Consider the following 18,429-nt stretch of genomic DNA (forward strand, 5'->3'; position numbering starts at 1 on the left):
TATTCTTCGCTGAACGACTTGATTATGATTCCATCGATGGAGAGATGACGGCTCGTGGATCATGAAGAGGAAGGAACACATTTGCAGTGGCGTTGGCGTTTCCCTGCAGCTCTGACATGACGGATGCACCAATCACAGCCCGGCTCTCCGAGTTACTGATCTGATGCATGCTGGGTCCAGAAACTCCACATCGTGGAGTTAAAAACAGGAGAATATAATTCTGCTTTAAATGCATTACAATGGGTGTGCCCGATCCTCAGGTGCGGTATGTTATTATCGGAAGGTAACTAGCATTAGCGTCTGCTTCTGTAAGTGTTCTGACACTTCGGCCGGAGGAAAGGATCAGAGTTATTTTATCAGCTTTTTACTAGCTTTAAAGTTTCGGATTTCAAGGATAATTTTTCCTCTTCGCAGTCTGTTAGATTATTATTATTATGCTGGATTATGATGTCATGTATCATGTGTGTTTTCCTGATCTAAATGGAACAGCGTGTGTTTTTATTCATTCTTTAAATTGCTGAAGTAAACAAAGTTTTAAGATCATGAAAACATTCCAGACCAATATCTGTAAATAATAATAATAATAATAAATCATTTATTTTATATAGCGCTTCTCAAGTCACCCGAAGTCGCTTTACAGAGTGCAGAAATCAATGTGTGACTGACATTGATTAGTTTACACACACGATAACACGTTGAACTTTCAGACTTTGGAGCCTTACCCACCAGGTTTGTCATAAGATTTGTTCGACACATTTTAAATGGAGCCTTATGTTTGCATTTTCACGACATCTTTTATTCAAAGGTTCCCACCGCACGTCTCGTGTCTGTGCGACGCTTTGAACGATGAGCGCCGTGAAGTCTCACGCCGTCGCCTCCGACATCGGAGCGGCAGCCAAAACGCTTCTGGCTGCCAAAGTCGAGCCAGATGCTGAAATGACTCGGAGCAGCTCCTCTGCAGCGAGGGGGGAGGAGCAGAACCGTGAGGAGAGGGGAGCTGGATGTAGAGGTCAGGCTGAACCTGCTTCACCTGGTCCAGACCGAGAGGCGGCAGGCTGAGGGCTGGGGGACGCGAGGAGACACTGAGCTCCTCTCTCCTCTCTCCTTATGGACACTAGGAGACACTGAGCTCCTCTCCTCTCTCCTTATGGACGCTAGGAGACACTGAGCTCCTCTCTCCTCTCTCCTTATAGACGCTAGGATACACTGAGCTCCTCTCCTCTCTCCTTATGGACGCTTAGGATACACTGAGCTCCTCTCCTCTCTCCTCATGGACGCTTAGGATACACTGAGCTCCTCTCTCCTCTCTCCTTATGGACGCTTAGGATACACTGAGCTCCTCTCTCCTCTCTCCTTATGGACGCTAGGATACACTGAGCTCCTCTCTCCTCTCTCCTTATGGACGCTAGGATACACTGAGCTCCTCTCCTCTCTCCTTATGGACGCTTAGGATACACTGAGCTCCTCTCTCCTCTCTCCTTATGGACGCTTAGGATACACTGAGCTCCTCTCTCCTCTCCTCTCTCTCCTTATGGACGCTTAGGATACACTGAGCTCCTCTCTCCTCTCTCCTTATGGACGCTTAGGATACACTGAGCTCCTCTCTCCTCTCTCCTTATGGACGCTTAGGATACACTGAGCTCCTCTCTCCTCTCTCCTTATGGACGCTAGGATACACTGAGCTCCTCTCTCCTCTCGCCTTATGGACGCTTAGGATACACTGAGCTCCTCTCCTCTCTCTCCTTATGGACGCTTAGGATACACTGAGCTCCTCTCTCCTCTCTCTCCTTATGGACGCTTAGGATACACTGAGCTCCTCTCTCCTCTCCTCCTCTCTCCTTATGGACGCTTAGGATACACTGAGCTCCTCTCTCCTCTCTCTCCTTATGGACGTTTAGGATACACTGAGCTCCTCTCTCCTCTCCTCTCTCCTTATGGACGCTTAGGATACACTGAGCTCCTCTCTTCTCTCCTCTCTCCTTATGGATGCCTAGGATACACTGAGCTCCTCTCTCCTCTCCTCTCTCCTTATGGACGCTTAGGATACACTGAGCTCCTCTCTCCTCTCCTCTCTCCTTATGGACGCTTAGGATACACTGAGCTCCTATCTCCTCTTCTCTCTCTACTTATAGATGAATTTTCATCTCTCAATCACACATCACTAACTCTGCTTCCTCCCCGGAGTCCTTTTGACTTCACGTCATACCTCCATCTGCCTGATGGATGGTGGAGGTCTGGATGGTGGAATATGCCGACTACCAACTCTTCATCCACTCTGTCATCTTCATTGTGTGGTTCCTGTGTTTTAATTAGTGTGTAATGATTCCTTCTGGTCACATGACATCTATTACACCTGTCCATCCTGGAGAGGGATCCTCCTCTGTTCTCTCCTCAAGGGGTCTGGCCTTTTACCCTGAAGGGTTGTTTGGGAGTTGTTCCTGATCCCATGTGAGGTCAAAGGTCAAAGGTCAGGGATGTCTATGTGTACAGATTGTAAAGCAATCTGAGACTAATTTCTAATTTGTGAAAATGGGCTCTACAAATAAACTGAATTGAATTGAATATTAAACTTGAATTAAAACACCTTTAAAAAAAAAAGAAGTTTTCTCAGGCCCGTTGGAGAGATTAAAAGAGAGAGAGAGAGAGAGACCGCATCATGGCCGTTGACAGCGGTTGCTTGGCAACAGGGGGCCATGTGAGACTCTCCCTCAATTCGGGCAAGCGAAGCACCGACAGAGACAGACAGAGAAAGGTAAAATAAGGACACAAAATGGAAGCACTTGGGCTAAATAAACCAATCAGGGGGACGTCGTTAAGTCCAGGACCACGAGGGGAAGAGACAGTAAAGATTTAGGAGGCGTGAGGGCCGGGGTCGGCTCGCTGCTCCTCTGAGGGTGTAATTAAGAACACAACAGCCTCATGAGTCACAGGAGAGAGGCTGGGGGAGGGAACAAGAGTCGTCAGGAGTCGGAGAAAAGAAAAGCGCTTATTCATGTTTCCTTCTTTAACTTTGACGGCACACTCGATAAACTGCAGGATATCAAACTAATCGCGTGTGCAGTGATCTGAGCTTCTCTGTGCTTTGTTTACGCCAGTATATCCTCGTGTATGTGTCTCTTGTGCCCCCCCCCCCCCCACCTGCTAGCTCATAGCGGCATGGCGCACAGCATCAACCCTCCGGTTGAGAGCCATGTGGCGGCAGGAGATGTGCACTGAATTCCAAATGGAGCACAATAAAATGAATACAAACAAAGGACGCCCTCAGCTTTTCTGCAAGACTCACGCCGCTGCTGATAATTTCCTTCTGGTCAAAATGAATTTGAGGGCAGCGCGGCGGCTCTGGGGGTTCGCACACCAACACGTGTTGTTTTGTTCCTCTGTGGAAGCGGCGCTCGGAGTTGTGGCGTCGGCGCCGCTGCCTGTCTCTGGGAATCCAGTGGGACTTTATTTTGGTTTATTTGAAGTCAAAGACGGGGATCAATAAAAGTGTGAATTCCTTCTTTCTTTCTTAATAAGTTCCGTGTCTCGAATGTTTGCAGTTTCTTTTCTGTCTTTGTAAAGTTTCTCTCACATTGGGCTTCGGGAAGTGGCGGGCTGAGGGGGCGTGCGAGCTTCTCTGAAACATCACAAATAAGGACTAAAATAACGACGCCGTTCTCCCTTGATACTCGAAATGTGACAATTCTCATCCATCTGGTTTAAACAAGTCGAGTCGACGTCAATCAGCGGTCGACGGGCTGCTGTCAGACGTGCGTGTGTGTGTGTGTGTGTGTGTGTGTGTGTGTGTGATGTGAGAGAGGAGGAGGTTCTGTCAGCATGTTGGATGTGATGGCTCGCTGACAGCAGTAAAGTCGGATGGTGTTAAAAGTCGGAGAGAAGATTACTTTTGTAGCTTTATTTTTCCTGAGTCATACTTTGAGAGAGTCTGTTGTGTTCGTTGTGTAGTTGTGTTATTATCTGGGTGATTTGAGGCCGTTGCTGTGCATCCATCCAGGAGATATCCATCCTGAAAGGGCTTTTTTTACTAATCGAACCTGAAACTTCTATTTTCATAGAAGTTTCATCTTTATTTACTCTTAACCAGTAACATACATACGAATATTTACACATCTGAACAAAAGCTCACATGTGTTGCCTTTATTATAACACCATTATTATTCAAATAGCTCTTGTGGTTGCAGAGCTACACCCTTTTTAGTTTGGGTATGTCATTTCAGCATCATGAAGGTCATCCAGCGTCAGAAACACACGAGGGCAAAGGGCAAAACTGCCCCAAAGAAATGTAATTGTGCCCCCAGATATCACGAGGAGGGGCAAATAATGCCCCCATGATTTCCTCTAATAATTCTGATAATTTTAATAGCGTTTTGTTGTTGTTCGTTGTTGTGTGTGTCCACTCTGTATTGCCAGGTAGGTACACACACAACAAATCAATACATATAATTTTGAATTTAAAAAATTTAAAAAATAGTTGTTAAAAAAATGTAATCACAATAAATAACCACAAATAAATAAGAATACAATTGAATATGATTGCTTGATTTATGTTTTCTGTTTGTTTTTTGTTCAACAAATCTCAGGAAACACTTTGAATCTGTAGACTTCTGCCTAATTGTCGTATCATTGCCATTGTTATGACAATTGCTCATAAAATGTAGACCTAAATAAGTATATTTATTATTTTTGAATAAAGGTTAAATGTTATATCACAAGTTTAAAAAAGTGCCCCCAATGTATTTGTAAATGCCGCTAGATTTCAGTCAGTGGGGCAAAACTTGCCCCTTAGAAAAGATGTAAATGTCCCACCCTGCGGTCACCATGAGAGGTCAGAGAAACATTCCCCCGGAAAACCAGCGCGTCAAACAGTGCCGACATGTATCCGTCGTGGCCAATCACAGGCCTGGTGCTCTGAAGACGTGTTTCTACATCGATACGAATGACCTCGTGTTCCTACAGCGAGGAGTGTTTGGATTTCCTATAAGCCCAAATCGCCCGGCGCTGTTTCGGGAAACACAAACTCCCGGAGCAACGGGAGCCAACGCCGTCGCCGAGCGGTCGGCCTCCGCCGTGTTTGTACCTTCGGGTGGCAGAGTGCAGGCCGGCGGGTGCTTCCTGCGAGGAGGACTCCCCCCGGGGACACGAGCGCGCTGCGCCCTGGAGACGGCCGGCGACTGGGGGATGCTGGGCAGGGTGCGGGACTTCGCCAGCGTGGGCCTCTGCAGCTTCCTTTCCAGCGACCTGGTTGGACGGCACAGATGGTCAATCAGACGGAGCGTGATGTTTACAACCGTCGTCACAAGGAGAGCTCGTGGACATGTCTCTGAAAAACCCCCACATGAGGGATGATTACAGCAAGATTTAGGAAGACAAAGCAACGTTCCAATACTCACACAGCATCCGTTAACCTGTCCTGTAAACTAGAACTGCAATGCACACACACACACACACACACAGCTTAATGAGCAACAAGAGAGCAGCTGCACTGATCAATAGTGAAATTGCTTCCACCTCAGCATAATCAGGTTGGAAGCCATTTGGAGCTCAGCCAATAGGAACGTCTCTCTCTCGTGGCGACGGTTGATGGCGAGCGCTCTCCATCACGAGATCGGCTTCATTCACACGCCACAACGCGGTCACATCATCCGCACGCATCAACCACGGGACGAGAGAAGGTTTTGTTTTTCCGATGTATTTTAAAGAAAACACAGATGGGTGTTTTCTTTTTTAATCACCATTATTCAGAAGACCAGATCGAAGCCACGTCCCCTTTACTGCAGCGTCCTCCGGCCACGGCGACACCTCGTTGCTCCTCTTTCCTCAGAGGAAGATGCATTCCTCAAACCTCTTTGGCAAGCAGCTGACACAGAAGACTCCTCCGTTCCCTAGAGTACCAGTATTACACTCCACGACAACATATTTGATGAATATGACATGAAATCATCCCTAAAATATTGGTATATGATATGATATATAATATGATATATTCCTTTTCTTTGTCCCACAGGGGGGACATTTCAAAGATCTCAGCAGCGGTGCACATCAGAGCATCAATGAAAATAAATATAAAACACAAAACTAAAAAACGATATACCAATACTAAATATAAAGGGGGAAATAAAGTGAAGTGCAGAGTTTGCCAGGATCTCCTATAACATGTATAACAGAACAGAGACCAGACCTGGACACACGCCTCCTGTGTCCCTCGGCTCACATCACGTTCAATTAAACGTGGCCGACAATCAGATATCAGAGTCGGCCACAAGAGTCTGAACACACACACACACACACACAGGTTGAACATCAGTCCAGGACATGCATGATGAGCTCCCCCAGGATGTTGTGTATCTGAACATAGAAGGCTGATAGTCAGATATGAGGTGTATTTGTCTCATGTTGACCAGAGCATCAGGGCGCCGCGTGAGTTATTCCAGCGATACGTTTGGGGATGCGTGTGTGAATTCCTCCAATCTCTCTCCGTCTTCTTTATGTCTTTATTGTTTTTGCTCTCATGGGTCATCTACTCCCGTCTGCTTGTTCGTGATCGATCGCCCCGACCGACACTTTTATTTCCCAACAGCGCGAACGCTTTGCTTCCACTCAAAGGAATCAAAGCAAAGCTTTTACATTCCTTTGAGAATATTGATACCTCTCTCTCGTATCCGTGTGTATGCAACGCTGGAGCTAGGCGACAACTAGCTGAGCTTAGCATGACGAGTGGAAGCGTTCCTTTAAAGTCCACTTCGAGAGATATGGCATCGTACTCACGTACAGCCGAGGGGGCGTTGCATGTAAACTGTGGCAATACAAATGTCTGTGTCATCTCCCAATGAGCATCATCAAATATCATCAGCTGTAATTCAATTTAATTCATTCTGATCTATGCATGGGGATCAATCTAATCCATGACACGCTTGACTTCACACAGATTATGAATCATTATTTAATGATTAATTCGAGGCTCTGGTGATGCAGCCTCATTCGGTTGCTTGTGCATTATTACACACTGGATGTCAGTCTTCTCCGTGCCAGCAGGTTTTTACAAGCTACTTTTAAACATGTCACGGACCCGCTCAGTAAACCTCTGACTGCGCCCGTGTTGGCGTGGAGGACTCCACTTCTCTTGGATGTCTGGCTCACGATGTGTTTTCCGGCTCGGGGCCGTTTATCGCTCGGGAGCGATCAGGTAAACCGACAGCCGGCTCAGAGTCAGCACATCCGGAGGCGAGAGGAGTAAGGTCCTGACGTCTGGCCGCCGTAAGCTCGTGAACTTCCCCCCCGACACACTCTGTGAACATCTGACCTGGGATCAGAGAAGCTGGGATGAGAATCAACGAGACGACGGTCTGATGATGAATAATGATTTTTATATTGCTGAATATCAGAGGACGAGCCGATGGGGACTGTTTACATGCAGGAATGTCACACACACACACAAACACAGAGAGAGACACACAAACACACACAGAGACACACACACACACACAGAGACACACACACAGAGAGAGACACACAGAGACACACACACACACAGAGAGACACACACACACACACACAGAGACACACACAAACACACACACAGAGAGACACACACACACACAGAGACACACACACAGAGAGAGACACACAAACACACACACAGAGACACACACACACACACACACACACAGAGAGAGACACACAAACACAATTGGATGGTAATAGAAACAGGCAGGTCTCTCACTCCTCAGAAATCCATACTGACTTGCAAGCATTTGCCTGAAGCACACACATACACACACACACACACAGATAAACACACACACATACACACAGATAAACACACACACAGATAAACACACACACACACAGGCATGCATACTCAAACTCCTCTCGCGTGGTATGAGATTAAACATCTCGACCGGTGAACACACGTGCAGCTGTTGGCCTCCCGGCGTCAGGATGACGAGACACCGGGCTGAACCGCCGGCCCAGGCCAATATGACAATTTGGGCCTACGAACCTGTTGCTAGGCGACTGTCCATAAAAAAGGGGGAGAGGAGAGGCTTCTTTTTCTCTTTGCTTCTGAGCAGCAATCTGCATTTTTTTTTTGGACAAAAAACAAGGTCTTGCCCCGAGTTGAGAGAGTCACGGGTCCCACGTCATGTCTGGGGCTGCAGTCGAGGGAGGAAAGTCACTTTCTCTGTGAGTCTGAGATAGGATGCAAATGAATATGAATTCACAAATAATGACACTGAGGTACGTGAGAGAGAGCGAGGCCGAGGAGAGGAAGCTCGTGAAGCATGGGATGACTGAGTGAAGAGGTCTGGCCCCGCTCTGCTCATGCTCCACATCTGGCTGCTCGGGTGTCTTCCCTCCATCTCTTTGTGGCCTCGATTGACAATGAAGGAGACTTCTTGCTGCAGGGCTAAACTAATTGCAACAGATGTACTGCAATGTATATATTTAGTGACCTATTTTCACGCTGGAAGTAGCACATGCAACCCCTTGACTCTCCTCAGCTATAGGCCATGTAAAAACCGAACCGGTTGAAGTATTTCCTCCGCCCGGAGAGGAAAGGCTATCCCCGAGCGGCGGAGGAACGGAGAGTCCATCCTCTCCGGCTGCCGTCTGATTGGCCGAGCGCGTCTCCTGATGAACGTCGTTAGACGGTGACAGCAGCCGCTGGAGTGAGAACTATCCGTGGTGCTGAATCTACCGGCGACACACACTCACAGAGCCAACGCCATGAAACCATCTCCGCTACGAGAGGCGGGAGCTCTCAGTTCTACGGTGAAACCGTGAGGAGGTTCGAGGCAGCTCAGACCGACGAGTGATTTTTATTTTTTATTTATTTAACCAGGAAATGCCTCATAAAGATTAAAAATCTCCTTTACAAGAGAATCCTGGCCAAGACAGCAGCAGCACGTCACACAAAGTTTCAGACAATACAACATAAAACGGTGACAGACAATATAAAAAAACAAAAACTAAATCACAGCATGAATAAAACCAAAACTCACAACACAGCTTACACAGGAGCATATACCTCCGTCATAGAAAACATCTACAACCAGATGAATTTCCCTCAAACTTTTTTAATCTATTTTGAAAAACACCTAAAGAGACGAATCCACCGTTTTAATACAATCTTAATTTTTAGACTGTATTGTGATATTGAGAGTAATGCAACGTTCTTCTGAAGCACATGGCGGTTCATTCAGAAGCAAAGCGGACTCATTTAATACAAGTTGTATTCAGTATTAATGTCCTCACTGTGTTTGAATGGGGACGTGTCATTTGGGGGTGAGGTGATGCTCCTTTTTTAACTTATTATGCTCACCGCCCCAAAGTCATATTTTGAGTCTCTGCGTAGAAAGAGAGAGAGAATAACCAAAAAGCAGGAATAGATAAATTAGATGTATTACATGTTTGAATCTCTTTTGAGACTTCCTTCACAACGTTGGCCTCAGCCGACAGCAGCATTTAAACCTCAGTGCTGAGTAGAGAAGACTTTGAGAACGCTCAGGAGGAGAGGAGGAACAGCTCACAACTCACAATGCAACGGGGTACGAGCGGACCGGCGTCTGTCTTTATCGTTCGGTCGAGGAGTCCCTCGAGAGAGAGGATGACGAGCCGGATATGATGAGAGGACGACGAGCCGGATATGATATGATGAGAGGATGACGAGCCGGATATGATAGAATGAGAGGATGACGAGCCGGATATGATAGGATGAGAGGACGACGAGCCGGATATGAGATGATGAGAGGACGACGAGCCGGATATGAGATGATGAGAGGATGACGAGCCGGATATGATGAGAGGATGACGAGCCGGATATGATATGATGAGAGGATGACGAGCCGGATATGATAGGATGAGAGGACGACGAGCCGGATATGATGAGAGGATGACGAGCCGGATATGATGAGAGGATGACGAGCCGGATATGATATGATGAGAGGATGACGAGCCGGATATGATATGATGAGAGGATGACGAGCCGGATATGATAGGATGAGAGGACGACGAGCCGGATATGATAGGATGAGAGGACGACGAGCCGGATATGAGATGATGAGAGGACGACGAGCCGGATATGATGAGAGGATGACGAGCCGGATACGATATGATGAGAGGATGAGGAGCCGGATATGATATGATGAGAGGATGACGAGCCGGATATGATATGATGAGAGGATGAGGAGCCGGATATGATATGATGAGAGGATGAGGAGCCGGATATGATATGATGAGAGGATGACGAGCCGGATACGATATGATGAGAGGATGACGAGCCGGATACGATATGATGAGAGGATGACGAGCCGGATACGATATGATGAGAGGATGACGAGCCGGATATGATATGATGAGAGGATGACGAGCCGGATATGATATGATGAGAGGATGACGAGCCGGATATGATATGATGAGAGGATGAGGAGCCGGATATGAGATGATGAGAGGATGACGAGCCGGATATGATATGATGAGAGGATGAGGCCGCTGGACGTTCTCCGCCCTCGTTGCCACCAGTCCAACGAGGACGCCGGGCGGAACCCTTTGGGTTTTTTCATTGCGCCTTTTTCAGATTTTCACACTGTCAAACTTCTTCAACCCAGCTTGAACTCCCCGATGTAATTATGTCGACTTTGTCTCATAACTTTATGTTCTTGGGCCGGTCTTCAGTACTTCACGCCTCCGGTCCGAATTGTTTTCTCGTCCCTGTTTTAAAGACCCGTTTTAGATTTTAATGAAACGTCTTCTCGCGTTAGTATCAAGTTTGAAACATCTCGCCTCACTTTGACAAAACTCTTTGATATGACGATATTTGTTTGTATATTTTTAACTATAATTGAGTGACAGGCAGCAGCAAAGGCCCAGCATTGTGGACTTGCAGAATGAACCCTTTACGCGACGTTACACTGCAGCACAGCCTGAATCATCATCTCTGCTCGTCATTCATTATGCACTGACTGATTGTCACTTTTCATTATTATCGTTCGAATATTATGCACGACAAGATTTCTCTTTTGGACGTAAATTTGCATGTAATTTATAAAATACAGGGGGCGGGCTGAAGGGAGAAAACACGGATCAGCTGACAGACATAACAGGATGTGGAGACGTGAGCACAGCTGGGGTCTGAACAGCAGAGATGTGTGAAGAAACAAAAAAAACACGATGCCTCGTCAAACGAACGAACAAAATAATGTGCATTTCCAGTCGACGTACCTTCTCACACTCAGACGGCATCGACGTGGCGGTTTGCGTGGTTGTATCGCACCAAAGACGAACGTGAAGATTAATATGGGCTAAATTTCTAATTAAAAAGTTACAGAATATGTCAGCGAGGTCTGGCATGAGTGGAAATGTGACGGCTGTGAGGCCAATGGGGGCGCGGTGCACGGCGTGAGCGCTCGGATAAATTTAGAAGCAAGACCATTAATTAGTCTCAGTGGAAAGGTGGAGGTGACGCGGGTACCCGCTCGACAATGCTGAGACGTTGGTATTAATAACGTTGCGCTTTTCTGCTCCTATGCAGTCATAAAAACAGACGGGTTAGGGTTACAAACAGACTTATCTTAACTTTGATACCAGCTAACCCCTCTAAGAGACGGAGTGAAAAGAAGGAGTCTGAAGGAAAGAAGGGATGAGATGGACGGGCGTAGGCAGAGGGTGGCTCGTGAGAAAGAGACAGTGAGTGGGAGAGACGGAGAGACTGTGGGGATGGGAGCGATGGGAGCGATGCTGGTTCGTCATGGCAGGGAATCTGAGAGGTTTTTGGTATCGCAGGTCTACCCACGCCAACACTTGTGCTGTGAGTGGATGATATGAGACTTCATGGGCATTTGTTCAAGACTGGAGTAGTGGCAGTTTTTTGTTTTTTTTAGCACTCTGATTTCATACTTTCATCCCGGTTATGTAATTTGACGTCAGCTCAAAAGCAATTTAACGGGATTCTCGTTTAAGCTCAAAGGTTCCAGGACACTGCAGGAAAGAAAAAAACCAGAAACGCGGGACTCTTCCGGACAGCTTTCCCAAATGTTGTAACTGCGGCGATACGAAGCGAACGCTTCAGGATTCGGCAAAGCCGATCAGGAATCCAACCGGCAGTTTGAACGTGCATTTCTGCGTTGCCAAAGTGGAAGAAATCGAGAAATCAGTTTCACCGCGGGGAAGAAAACGTCCATTGACGGATTCTTCTAAAGCTTCTGATCGTTGCACTTCCTCTTCCTGTGAGGTCAGTGTTCTTATTGCGCAACACGCCGGTGACCCGGGGATGCATTTGTGTTTTTGGGGTTTGATTTGACCCCCGCAGACACACCTCCAAAATGTACTTTCATGTGATTGTGAAATTAACATTGCTGCTTCAATTCCCAGAGATTGGCTTAGAAAACAGGATGCAAACCCCCCCCCCTCTTCAACACCTGCTGTCAGTGTACAGAGGCTCCTATATTCTCTGCATGAGTCTCCCAGTAATCAACAGTATGGAGAGTTATGATCATGACTGGGAAGCTTCCAGAATGGAACATGGTTTGAGTCCCTCCTCCTCCTCTTCCTCCTCCTCTCCCCATGCACCATATCGACTTCATCCTGTTTCTATCTTTAGAGAAGCCTCAGTGTTTAATGGTGCGGCATGTGGGAAGAATCCATAGGATACGTGCCTGACACACACGTCCCCTGCACCTCCACACTTATGCAACAGAATGGTGGCTCACACATGCACACACACACACACACGTGTATCCAAACACCTGTATGCGTGCAGTCCCAAGCACATACACGGATAGATGCTTTAAAAAAACCAAAACATGATTAACTTCCCCTCTTATTGTAATATCCATGTATCTGTTAGATTCACATTAATATATAAATACATATATTGTGAGTAAATCATTCGATTGTGTGGCGTAAACATTGGAGTGTGACACCAGACTCCTCCCAGCACACGTAAACAAGCACAGAGACACGCCCCGTGTGGCCGGGCATACCTTTGCAAAGACACACACACACACCGTTTACCTGGCCTCTGCCACCGTGCAGCAGTAGCTGCCGCTGCGCTGCGAGCTCCTGCCCACCCGCAGCTCCTCTTGAGACTTGCGGCGATTAAAGTAGTCTGTGAGTTTCCCAAAGCTCGCCATCTTCCTCCTCTCTCTGCTCACCTCCACCTCCCTCTCTCCCTCTCTCCCTCTCCTTTTGATTTCCACCCCCAAAAAAAGCAACCAAAAAAAAGATCTGCTTCTATTGTCAGCGACGCTCCTCGTCACGCCACCTCCCGACTCGTCCGCCTCCTCCCGCCTCCACCTGGACTCGGCGTCAGCCGCAGGTCCGAGTCTCCCTCCTCATCCTCTGGCGCTCAACGTGCAGCAGAACGAGCCCGACTCTTCCTCCGCCTCCCTCCTCTTCGGATCGCTCGCTACGGTGCGCAGAGCGCCTGCATTGACGCTCTCTCTCTGGAATAGTAACGTTTGTAACTGCCTTCCAATCGCCGTGCCCCCTCACTGGAGAGCGAACAAGAAGGAGGAGAGAGAGAGAGAGAGAGAGAGAGAGGGGGGGGCTCAGCGTCTGTGGTCTTCTCGTGGAGAAAGCAGAGCTGGTGGGAGGATGTGAGCCGCTGTGATGCCGACATCAAAGCCCACCCCCCCTTCCTCACTTTAGAGTGTGCATTGTCTATCTCTCTCTCTCTCTGTCTCCCGTGTGTGAATTCTTTCACTCGACCATTCGACACACACACACACACACACACACACACACCCCTGCGATCGAAGCAGGTGGAGCTTTGTGTTTGTGTCGCACCGTCAACCTCAAATGCACCTTCTCGCATAACGTGTGTGTGTGTGTGTGTGTGTTTACCTGTGTCTACATGGAGCTCTCTTTAGCTCCAGTTCATCATTAATGAAGAAGAAGCAGAGAGCTTCTGTCGGGAGCGAGCGGCCGGCGGCCTCCAGCGTTTATCCGCCGTCCGCTCCGAATATAAAAAGAGATGATGGGGGCGGCAAGGGAACGAGGGAAGGTCAGAAGGGAAATATAAGAGGAAAAGGAGATATTAAAGAGGGTTACTGAGAGAGAGTGTGTGTGTGTGTGTGTGCCCCTCCCACACATCCAGACAGCGTCCATAAAGGCATTCCCCTGTGTATTCTCTATCTCTCTCTTTTTTTGTCAAGGCGTCTCCTTCTTCCCGCTCTATTTCTGCTCTCACTGTCCACATCTGTGAAAAAGAACCCCTCCATGTTCCTCTCCTTCGCCCCCAGCCGTCTGCTCCTCCTTCCTTTTATCCATCTCCCTCCGCATGCCTCCCTCTTTCTGAAGCGCTCACCCTCCCTCCCTCCCTCCCCCGCCCGCACTCTCCTTCCCTTCCTTCCCCTCAGCCAGAGGGTAGAGCTTCTTAAATGATCCGACGTAATCAATGCTGACATGAGAAGGTGCTCGTACACATTATATATATATACACATAAATATATATATATACACACACACATATATATATATATACACATATATATATGTGTATATATATGTATACACATATATATATACGGTGTATCACACTTGCAACGTGGCTCTCTGAAGCACCTCACCGTGTTCATCCTCAGTGACATTGAGACGAGCGTGTGCAGGTTCAGGATATTTATTTGCGGACTAATTTGCTGGAATGATTATGATTACTGGTCAGCCCACATATACTTTATGAACCTCACAAGGCCGATACTTTACTCTGGATCGGCGACTCACATGGAATACACGCGTCGCATTAGTACGAGTGGGGGGGAACCCGGAAGTCGGCCATCATTACATTTGTTCCTCGCTCTAATGACGCATGTGTGCGTATTGGATTCACATGTGTGAGCATCGCCACTCGGGCTGCAGCGGATTCATATTTTAATTTGAGATTAATCAGCGGATCACTTTCACAATGAAGTGTGCAGCCAGTAAAGTATTGGACAACAGTCAAAACAACAACAACAAGATGACTGATGTGTGTTTGCTGTGATTCATGTTGTGTGGAAAGTGTGCGTTTAGACCATCGATCGACCGCCTCCCCCGGCTTCCTTCCTCTCCATCAAAATTATGCTCACCGCCCCAAAGTCGTATTTTGAGTCTCTGTTTAGAAAGAGCAGAGAGGGAGAGAGAGAGAGAAAGAGGGAGGGAGAGAGAGGGAGGGAGAGAGAGAGAGAGAGAATATCCAAGAAGCAGGGATAGATAAATTAGATCCATGATATGTTTGACTTTAAAAGCCGTTGCATTCCTCGTCCTCCATGACAACACGACTGGTACATAAATCTGCAGTATTATAGCAGGAACATACACATGTACACACCAGGTACATCAATAGTATGTATGCACAACATGCGCTGCTGCACTTGAATACTTCCAAAAAATTAATTCCTGCATTCATCATAGCACATGAACATAATCTGAATGCTTGAGATGTTTTCTCTGCAGCAGCAGTGCTGTTATCCAGAGCTGCAATAGAGGCGGTGAAAGGCAGATGGAAAATATCATATAAAAAACACAGAGTAAATGAGCCGATATGTTTCTATGTATATGAAATACTTTCCGTATGAATAGATCTGTGAATGTTATTGAGAAAAGATTTTATCTCTGCTGCAATCCTCAGGTAACAAATCTGTTCACGCTTGTTTTTTTTTAGAATAATAAAATAGAAAAAGAGGAAGAGGTGGGAGACAAACAGGCTGGAGTTCAGAGGACTGAGAGACGCAGTCAGAGAGGAACGCTCCGCCACGGCGAGGAGGAGCTCAAGCTACCGACGGCTCGGCTTCTTTTGCCTTTCGTCCGCTTTTAGCTCGAAAACGGGATTGACTGATGAATAAATCACGTCCTGCTGTTTTCTTAAGGGCTATTTTCATTTAAAAATAAGAACAGTTAAAAAAAAAATCCCTTTGGAAACATCCACTCGGGAGCCTAACACTTGAGGGCGCTTGAGAGAGCCGTCTCCACTGGGCCAAACACTTTGTATGTAAATGCTGAATAATCCAATCAGATTGTACAGATAAATACATAATTATCCACAAATTATTCATTAAATCATCAGTGGAAACAGTGTGAGGTTAATTCACTGTTCGGTCCACCTGAGTATTGAAATGAAGACTGTCGACGAACTGACATTATTTTACTTTGTACCTGTTGTTGTTTCTGCTCTGCTGCCTCCTCCTTCACGTTATGCGATAGCGGTTGTTTTCTACCCCCGGAGCTGAGCCGAGTCCCTCCGGCGGCCGCACACCACGACAGACATTATCTGAATATATATATATATATATTTCCTCCGTCCTACACATATTCCTGCATAAACACCACTTTTAACCCTCCTGTTACCTCTCGGGTCAATTTGACCCCATTCAATGTTTAATGTCGGTGTTCTTTGGGGTCAATTTGACCCCAGGCTGTTTTTCACTGTGTCAAACATATAAGAAATATCAATTTTTATATATTTAAAGGGCTATTTAGGTAGTCAACAAACAAACATAAAGTACCTCACACTTAAACTTGGAAAACAATATTAATTCTAATACTTTTCTGGAGGTTTTAATTGCGGGGGTCAAATTGACCCCAAGGGTAAAATATGTCAGTAAATATAAAGGTAACAGGAGGGTTAAACATTGACTGGGGTCAAATTGACCCGAAGGTAACAGGAGGGTTAAGAGAGGAGTCCCTCTTCGAAGCTCACGGAGCATGAGCCCGACAACAACCGTACGACACAGAGACGGCGCTCCAGATCCCGTTGGCCTCGAGCGGCAGAGCGAGTCTCGTTCAGTTTCTAAATGATAAACAAAGGTCGCGAAAGTCATTTTTTAAACTTAAATATTGCACGTCGGAAAACAACGATGTGCTTCAGAGAGACACGGGTGAGTCACGATGTTGTAGCGAGAGAGAGGACCTGAGTGCCCACAACTTCTTCCAAAGCAATATTTAATTCTGAATTTCCAGGTAACACACGACTAGACGGGCCGACAAACACGAAGCAAGCGGTACGACGCCTCACCGGGGAGCGAGACGGACAGGTTCACAGACACAGCCAGGTGGAGGTGATGGGACAACGGGGACGAGACACAGGTGGACAGGATGAGGGCGGGGCCAGCAATCACACAGAAGGAACCAATCAGGACCAGGGCAGACGACCACAGGGAGACAGGGGACACAAGGACTTCAAAATAAGAGTCAAAACGAGACAGGAAGTCCGGGTCGTGACGGGGTGAGCGATGTCGAGGTGCTGCGCCATAAGGGGACGACTTCACGGAGCACACCCCCCTCCGGCAGTCACGAGTTACACAACATCCTCTCTGGAAAAGGCCAAAAGTCAAACTTTGAAGATGTCAACAAAATCCACTTTGAATTTTTAAAAAGAAGACTTAACGTAGTTAATCATGCAATGTCTACTCTTCAGCTAGTAGTGGAACACATCAGTCACACATTGCTGTACACATCACACATACTCAGAGCTCTTAATATGGTTTATATTAAAGACTGCATCACATCCCCTTCTCCCCAGAACCCTCCCGATATGTGAGATGTTCTACATGCATGTGGGTGCAGGAGACAATGTCCACTGTAGTTTATGGTGAACAATGATGTTCAAGTTATCCGTTACATAATATCCCCCCATCGTTCTCTGGCTCGCAGGGAAGCGTCTTGGTTCGAAGTGTGGGCACAGACAAAAGCACGCCAACTCCCGGGAAGCAGAAGCTCTGGATGAAGTTCTCATCCTCGAGGAGACGTCCTCAGGAGATGAAGACGGCTTTGTTTTAAATGTGAGAGGTTCAAACGAAGAGGCCGAGGCCCGAGGCTGTTAAAAAGGTCGACATATCTTTAGCTTTGCATCTGCTCTGTATTTATACATGCTATGTTGTTTATTCCTCAAACGGGTTTGCTGTGGTTCTGGTGCATTGTTAGCCGCACCGCGATGGAGGTGTGCCTTTATTTCTCTAAATGAATCCTCCTCAGAGAGAGAAATAGAAAAGCTCTGCCTGGAGGACTTTACCTACTTGTCTATTCATCTCTTCCTTCCTCACGCTATAATACGACCCTGCCCCTCCCAGTCTGCATCACGCCAGTCAGAAATACTGCAATTTAGAGAGCTTCTCGTCCTGAGGGCCGGCCTGAATAAAAGATGAAGCGCTGTGAGTCTCGGCTGCTGGCTTTGAACTTCTCTTTAACTCCCTTAACCTCCAAAGGAAACTGATGTTTTGTTAATTACAGCTCTGAACAGAAGCAAATACAGTATATATACAGTTTACACATGTAGATGCTTCACCTGTTGGGGAGAGTAAATATTTACAAGCATCCGCTACTCGTTCCAATCCTTCCCCCCCGATGGTTCCTGTTCTCAGAAGTGATTTTACGGCTAAATCTGGGGGGGAGGGGGGTAGCTTAGACATGCACACACAAGCTGTATAGCAGCAAATTGTTGTAATCAGAAAAAAGACT

General features: G+C 46.9%; 1 protein-coding gene across 1 annotated transcript in view; it reads right to left on the reverse strand.

Moving 5' to 3' along the window:
- The window catches only part of LOC130203913 (ankyrin repeat and fibronectin type-III domain-containing protein 1), a 161,668-nt gene that overhangs the window by 128,585 nt on the left and 14,654 nt on the right, over window positions 1–18,429 (reverse strand). Inside the window, exon 3 of the mRNA XM_056430374.1 lies at window positions 5,078–5,238. Within this exon, the coding sequence (XP_056286349.1) occupies window positions 5,078–5,238 (161 nt within the window). The remainder of the gene's footprint in view (window positions 1–5,077; window positions 5,239–18,429) is intronic.

The sequence above is a fragment of the Pseudoliparis swirei genome, chromosome 13 (genome assembly GCF_029220125.1).
Source record: "Pseudoliparis swirei isolate HS2019 ecotype Mariana Trench chromosome 13, NWPU_hadal_v1, whole genome shotgun sequence".
Lineage (NCBI taxonomy): Eukaryota > Metazoa > Chordata > Actinopteri > Perciformes > Liparidae > Pseudoliparis > Pseudoliparis swirei.